Below are 7,944 nucleotides of genomic sequence, written 5' to 3'. Positions count from 1 at the left end.
TGTGTACATACATGAGTGTGTGTGTACTGTATATATATTGTATATATGTATACCCATATATATGGAATATACATACATACATACATACATACATGCGTACTTTTTAGAGGCTTGCCTGGCATTTGCTCAAAATCACTCCATTTTCCAATAATTACATGTTGAGATATAAAGCAGAAGATGAGCTAGGGTGTTTTAGGAAAATAAATTGACTATATTTCATATACTTAGTAAAGTATTGAAAAAGAAACATGAATAGGAATTTCCGACGAGAAGCTAACTCCCTCTCTGTTCTCGTAAGTTACTAGTGCAAGAAAGGAATCTATACCTGGAAAGGATGAACATCAACACATTTGGCCCATAGCCTAAAAGTAAAGTGTAATGCTTGAGGTACAAGAGCCATTAGCAGGTAACACTGCAGGGCGTTGCTGGTATTCCATAGTTCTGAGCCAACAGAAGAAAGGAATTGCTTCTTAACTATTATGAGAAAACCCTGTTGTGGCTCCAGTGGGGACTGTCCTACAGGTTCCTGTGTTAGAACATTTAGTTCTCAGATAACAATGGTGCTTTGGAAGGTGTTAGCACCCTTAGAAGTTAGGGCGTTATTGGAAGAAGGGGTCACCAGGGAGTGGGTCTGTCTCCAGTTTTCATCAACTCCGTGTTTCCTATTCTAAGATATGATGCCAAGAGATTTTACACTTGATCTTAGCCAAAAACCAAGAAGCTGTGAGTCCAATAGATCTCTGACTGCTGCACACACTTGTTACAATGGAGTCAACTGTGGCCATAACTTTCCCTTCATGATGGGCGATATACCCTCAAACTATGAGCCCAAAACCTTTGTCCTTAAGTGGATGCTTGGCAATCATTTGGTCACATTATCATCATCATCAACAACAGCGAAGCAAGAAACGAAGAAATTGGTGGCATTTTTCTCACCTTATTTGTATTACCAAATGCAAAAGAGACTCATTTATTTGGAAAAGAAAAGTGAAAAAGAATCAGATTGACAGTTCTTAACCTTCTGTGTTAACACATACAAATGCTGGTGCCCTGTTTTGTGTGTGTATATGTGTGTGATATTGTTTTGCTTTTATCATTTTCTATTGCTTGAGAATTTCATACATGCTTACAGTGTATTCTATCAAGTCTGCTGATATTTTATGCCTTGCCCCCCATTCTGGGATTTTGGCTAATCTTGTGTATGTACTTTTTTTTAAAAAAAAATATAGTTTTATTGAGTCTTTAAGAATATCATAAACATTTAGAAATAATTTTATCATATCTACTTGTCAGTCATCCTTCAGCATCCTCCCAGACCTCCCCCACCATGTCCTCCCATTTGCACAGCCTCTTGTTTTAAACCGCATAGTCTAACTGGTGCTGTCTGCTTATGTGTGGTTCCTGAGACATTCATTGGAACATGGGCAACCTACCAGGGTCTGCATGTGAAGAAAGATACCTTGTTCTCTCTCAGTATCCATTAGACAACTGCTTCTCATGTTTTTAATCTTAAGTTTATAAAATAAATAGGTTATACAATATTTCCTGAGGCTATGCTTTTCACTAACAATATTACTCAGGGAAAGACCAAACAAGTAATCTATATTTATAGTGATTTTAGTTTCTATATGCCACTTTTGGCAGAGGCTTTGTTTTCAGAGGGTAGTTCTGTGCAATGACATCAGGACTGATAGGAACTTAAGATGGGAACACAACCCTTCACCTCAAGTCAGTCCTAGCTCCGGAAACTGCAGTTCCTGCTGTGTCCACAAGATGACAACATTCCACCTTTTCTGTTGATGTAATCCCAGAACAAATGCATTATCTAGTCTATGATCATTTTTAATTTTATTACGGATAGTTTGACAGGCCTACTTAATGTTGCTGCGTTGACCTTTGCATGATTTTGTGCTAAATCCTTTTCTGTAACCTCCCTCAATCTGCTGTGTGGAGGACAGAACACAATTGACATTACAAAGGGGCTGCAGAAGTATTAGTCAACAGCACTGGCCAAAAGAGCAAGAGAGAGAGGGGGAGGGTAGGGAGGAATGGAGGGAGGAGGGAAGATAGAGGGAGGAGGGAAGGAGGAAAAGAGTTAAAGGGAGGAGGAGAGAGATGAGAGAGAAATAGAAAGGCCTAATCACAGAGAGTGCCTAGTGTTGTAGACTTGGACTTCTTTACTTAACTGTATTTATCCATCTATTTATTTAGAGATAGTCTTATACATCTCAGGCTTGCCACAAGCTAATAATGCATCTGAGTTTGACCTTAAACTGCTGATCCTCATGTTTCCACTCCTAAGAATTTTACCCCACGGCAGGTTTGTGTGGTATTAGGGAGCAAATCCAGTGCTTTGTGTACAGTAGGTAACTACCCTTACCAATTGTACCCCAGGCAAAGCACACAGATACAGATTGACAGAGTAGTCACAGACCTCAGAAGTAAACCCTAGCTAGCTGCCATTCTTCTAGACTAGTACAATTTCTAACTCTGTTCTAAATTAATCTTATAGTCACAGTTAAGTTTAATTCTTAACCTCTGAGCCATCTCTCAAGCCCTTAAGTTTAACTCTTATCACCATCAAATAAAGTTAGTTTTCAACAAATGGAGACTATGGAGATGGACAACTGGGCTCAATGCAGAACACTGATACCAGCTGATACACTTGCAACCTCTACCCCTAAACCTCAGGGAGCATAAAGAAAAAGGCAGAAACCCAGAGACAGGATTCCTGCTAGATATTTTCAGAGAGGAAAGATTATGAGAGCCAGAGGACCAGGTAAGGCCATCTCCTTCGATATACTGTCTAACAGGGAAGTGGTACCCTTGAATTCTCAAAACTATGATTTGCCTCAACAAGATCTGAATCTGAGAATGATAACCCCTATGTGTGTGGGAGAATTGAAAAGATCTTGCCCCGAGGTGAAGACATTCAGGCAAGTGTGGCTGTTTAGGGAAATCAGTCTTCTCCAAGGACTTGCATGCTGTTAGAATAGAAAATGACATATGATCAGCCCTAAACACAGTTGCATATAAACAGCACTAAATGAACTCAGTAGACAGTCTATCTTTCTTTCTATCTATCCATACACACACACACATACACACACACACACACACACACACACACACACACACATATGTAAACAATAATTATTAATAAAAAGAAGAGGTCTGAAATTTGAAATGCCATGTCAGGAAGGGAGGTGGAAGGTATAGAGGGAGGGATACAAATGATATAAATATAGTAACCATACAAAATCCTCAAAATAAGCAAATATATAAAAAAGTAAAGATCATGTTCATCATGTGGGCTGTTCAGAAAGAATACTTAACCCACTATTATGGCCTAAGTATTTGTGTAACAGCACTGCCTACAATGAAAATGGGGTTGCATTGTTATTTAGGGTCAGTCCCATTGACCCACTGTGTAAAAGGACTTCCTGCAAGAAAAGAAAAATACTTTCCATAAAATTTTGCCTTTAATATCTGTGTAGTATGTAAAGATCATAAAATGTATCCTCCAGTATAGTTGAGTGTAAATTATTAGTACTACAAAGGATGCATTAAGCAGAAGGAGATTTGATAGAGCCAGCCAGCACTGCAGCTTAGGAAGTCTCCAGGGGCATCACCATGCTTGAGAAGGCACCATTCCTGCCAAAAAGCTAGCAAGCTGAAAGCACACCCTTGGGCTAAGTCACATTAGTTTAAATCCAGTGGCCAAACAGTTCCTCTTACCATTGCTTTATTCCCTAAATCTTTCTGGAAAAGGTAAAGTTCTTTCTTGAGATGTGGACCTTATGCTGTTTGCAACAATCTTCCCTAGCATCCAAGGGCCTACTCTTTTGAGACAAATTTAATAACAAAAACCCCCAAGCATATTCTGTTTTGTGTCCCTTGCCTTCCTGGAGATCTGGTAGAGAACATGAACTGTTCACCCTGTTTTAAGGTTAAGGTCACAGAGTTCAAGGAGAAAACCAGAATTTGAGAGGCAGCAAAAATTTCAAGGAGTTTGCCCATAAACTAAGAATCTTGAGCTTCATGCAGAGATCTAGTCTAGTAAATACTGTAACAGAGAACACTTAGAACTTCTAAGGTGTCCTGATCTCTCCACCTGAACAAATCTGAAACAGGTGAGGTGAGTAAGCATTCACTATTCATCTCCAGTATCACTTCCTTCCATCACAACATGTCCTTTTGAGAAGAAAATAATATAAGATTATCAAACCCAGGCCAGGGATGAGCTACTATTGTCCAAGGATGAGAACCAGCAAGCCACCACCATATGCTTCTCAGGAAAACCCTGTGCTTCATGCCTTTTCATCTAAAGACTGTTAAAAAAAAAAGTCCAGAGTTTGTGATAGTTGGACTCAGGTGTCTCTGGGGAGAGACATTACTCTCTGTCTTGTCTGTTGCAAAAGTTCAACAACAATTCTATTTAGCAAACAGTAAATTACTGGGGTGCCATTCAGTCACAGATCAAGGAAGTTAACTTACTCTCTGATCTGGGGAAAGTGTGTGAGCATGACAAGAGTCAACTCCCGCTAGGAAACCAAAGAATTACAAGAAGTTGTAGGCAAGAGCAAGGTATGAATAGAGGCACAGAAACCTCTATTCAAATAGATGCAAGGAGACTGATGGTAGTCCTACACAAATTGGGCACTGTTTTATTGCCAGGCTACAGTTGCTCAAAAACTATATATTAACATATATTAACATATGCATAAATACATTATCATATGACAGGTTTCTCCCTTCTATGTCAGGCCATGTACTCCAAGCTCTATGTTTCGAGGTGGGAAGATGACTCAGGTAAAGCTTAGCCTTTGAATACACTATGGGCTATTAATGAGCTATAGGAACAATTTGGTGGCACCCTGGGGGACAAGTTTAACCAGGAGATCTATAAGAAATGTGGCATATCTAATTCTTCCCAGCTGTCCCCTGGCCCCATCCAGAGGTCTCTATGAAGTCTCCATACGTACAATTTTCAGATGCGATAAAAGTCTCATGACATCTGCCATATCAGCCAGGATGAGCAAGCGTGTCACAGCTGATAGCAGAGCCCGTGCTGCCCGCACCATGGTGCCACGCTTGACTGAAGAGCAAGGGTCATCAGCAAACTCTGAGGAGGCGATCCGCATTGTCTCACCTGCAGGAAAACACAGAGAGGTGGGTGGATAGTGAGGATGCTGAGAGCATGGTGAGCTGAGAGATCTGTGGATAGCTAATATGGATGTCATTGCAATGCTGGCACCTCTCAAAGGCCCGTATCATGGAGGGCCTTTCAAGTCTAGCTTACCAATGGCCAGACAGAGCTGATGGTATTATTTTACATTAAGGTGTAAAATCATGCTTTTAACACCAATATGAATGTCATTTAATGCATTTAATCTAACAGCATAGATTGACTTACCCTCAGCTTAACTCTTCAATCTCTCCATTTCTTTGGAGCCAGAACCAATTCCTAGACAACAGGTTCAGATGACTGACATCGAAGTTTTTAATTTAATAGGTTGCTTTTGAAATTCTAGGTTGCTTTCTGTTGCTGTGATAAACTCCATGACCATAGAAATGTGGGGAAGGAAGGGATTTCTTTCGTGGATTCTTCTAGGACATAGTTCCTCATTAAGGGAGGTCAGCACATGGAACTTAAGCAGGAAGCCAATCAGCAATCATGAAGGATGAACACAGCTTACAGGCTTGTGCTCTGATGCATACCAAGCTAGCTATTTTATAAAGCCTAGAACTATCTGCATAGGGATGGCACAGCACACAGTGGGCCTGGGCTATGACACATCAATCATCAACTAAGAAAATTCCTCATAGATCTATGCCCAGATGCCCATCTGATATAGCAGTCATTTCCCACCTTCCTCATGTTGCAACCCTTTAATTTACTTCCTTGTGTTCTGGTGACGCCCAACCATAAAATCATTTTCATTGCCACTTCATAAGCATGATTTTGTCAGTGTTATTAATTATAAAATAAATAATCTGTGTTTCCTGATGGTCTTAAGTGACCCCTGTGAAAATGTCATTCCACCAACCACAGGGTCATGACGCACGGGCTAAGAGAAGCTGTAGGGGAGACACTTCTTCGATTCAGGTTCATTCTCCCCAGGGGCTTCTAGGTTGTGTTAAGTTAACGATAAAAAAGTAGCTGGAACACAGTGGAGGACCGATTCTTAACATTGACCTTTTAAAACCTACATTTAGGAGGCCAGAGAAGTTAGTTGTAATTTTGAGGTCAGTCTAATTTATAAATCAAATTGTAGGCCAGTAAGCCTGCATAGGGAGATTATATCACAGAAAGAAAGGAAGAAAGAAAAAGAAAGAAAGAAAGAAAGAAAGAAAGAAAGAAAGAAGAGAGAGAGAGAGAGAGAGAGAGAGAGAGAGAGAGAGAGAGAAAGAGAGAGAGAGAGAGAGAGAGAGAGAGAGAATAGCGCACAAATGATGGGCTAACAAGATGAAAAATCAGTACACGAAAGCCCTAGGTCCATGCTTGCAACCTTCTCTTGATTCTTTTTCTTTAGAGAACAATTAGAAAGCTGGATTACATTTGACCATTGCCACATTCTGAAAAGTGCTTTGGAATTTGCATGATGGCTAGGAATAGCAGCCATTCTGTCCTTGGGAGTTCCTCGTCTCACAAGAAAACAGGCTTCTGAAGACATCCCAGAATGCAGCCATGATGTGCCAGATGCATGAGCAAGATAATGGAGAGAAACGAGGGGTTTCCTCATTTAGCATGAGAGTGGTATAGGGAAGAGCAGTCTTCCATTATGAACTGTGATAAAGAAAGGTGTCTTCCCACTTGGGCACAAAGATGAACACTGCATGAGACTTGGGAGCCTGGAGACCGAAGCTGAGTGCTAGGAGCTTTGGCTGCATGGCAGGGTATTGTGAGAAAGGGGCTGCCACACCACACTGTGCAAGAGATTTGGATTGTACCACTGACACAAAGAAACATGACTCTAATCGACTTTTATTCTTGGAAGACAGGTCACCCATATTACATAAAGTCAACTGGAGGGGACTTGACTAGGAAAGAAAAACCAGGTAGCAGGACAAATGCAGTTAAGGATAGAGCACAATGAAGCTTGGACCAGACATAAAAATACCCACATAGAAAGGGGGTGGGGATGTGACAGAGGTCATTGAAATACAGCCAGTAGATTTTGTGAGGAGAATCTAGACTGACAAATAAGGATACAGGAGAAGTATACGTGTGCTTAAAGGGATGCTAAGAAGTGGGAAGCCAAAAGAGATGATTAACCATGGCAAGCCTGACACCGTATTCATGATGAACACCTGATTAGGATGGAAGAGCTGGCAGAAAGTACAAACAGAGCTTTGTATGGTGGAGCATACAAAAGACAGAAGACCTTCAATAAACTCAAGAAGTACAGTTGATGGGACCAATTGTTTGATTAACGAAGAAGCAGTTTGTTTGATACTTTAATAGAATTGATTATGGTTCTCTTTTTTAAGAAAAACCCAGCCAATTTATATAAAACCAAAGATAATTTGATTATGAAAATTCGGTCATTTATGCTAAGGCACAAGTGGAAGGAAGCCAAACATTTTACAGGCAGGTCAACGTCGCCTGTAATTCTCTCAATTAGTGTTAAAGTTCATGCATTCTTCATATCAGTCTGATTTTCAGTTAAGAAATGTGAGCATGTAAGAAAATGTATTATACCAATGGATCCTTGAAAGATGCTATATCACATACACAAAGTAGGTTTTCCAACTTAGAATGTATGTAGAGGTACAAAAGGAAACAATCTAGGCTGTACAACATCTTAGCAGGAACTGAAAATCTAACTTTTGTACCTCTAAAACTGAGAACTGTTAAAAACACAGAATCCTTGTAAATCTAACTCATATTCTAGAGACTGCAATTATCAAAAGACCATTTGGCAGACACACACACACACA

General features: G+C 40.2%; 1 protein-coding gene across 7 annotated transcripts in view; it reads right to left on the bottom strand.

The window, feature by feature from the left end:
• Positions 1-7,944, bottom strand: part of Ctnna2 (catenin alpha 2) — a 1,083,974-nt gene that overhangs the window by 774,040 nt on the left and 301,990 nt on the right. For all 7 annotated transcript variants that reach the window (XM_028762290.1, XM_028762294.1, XM_028762295.1 and 4 more), the window contains one exon: positions 4,986-5,152. In XM_028762290.1, the coding sequence (XP_028618123.1) occupies positions 4,986-5,152 (167 nt within the window). The remainder of the gene's footprint in view (positions 1-4,985; positions 5,153-7,944) is intronic.

This window comes from Grammomys surdaster, unplaced genomic scaffold (assembly GCF_004785775.1).
Source record: "Grammomys surdaster isolate TR1022 unplaced genomic scaffold, NIH_TR_1.0 133, whole genome shotgun sequence".
Taxonomy (NCBI): domain Eukaryota; kingdom Metazoa; phylum Chordata; class Mammalia; order Rodentia; family Muridae; genus Grammomys; species Grammomys surdaster.
The sequence above is the reverse complement of the archived record's forward strand: the minus strand, read 5'-3'. Positions and strand labels throughout refer to the sequence as shown.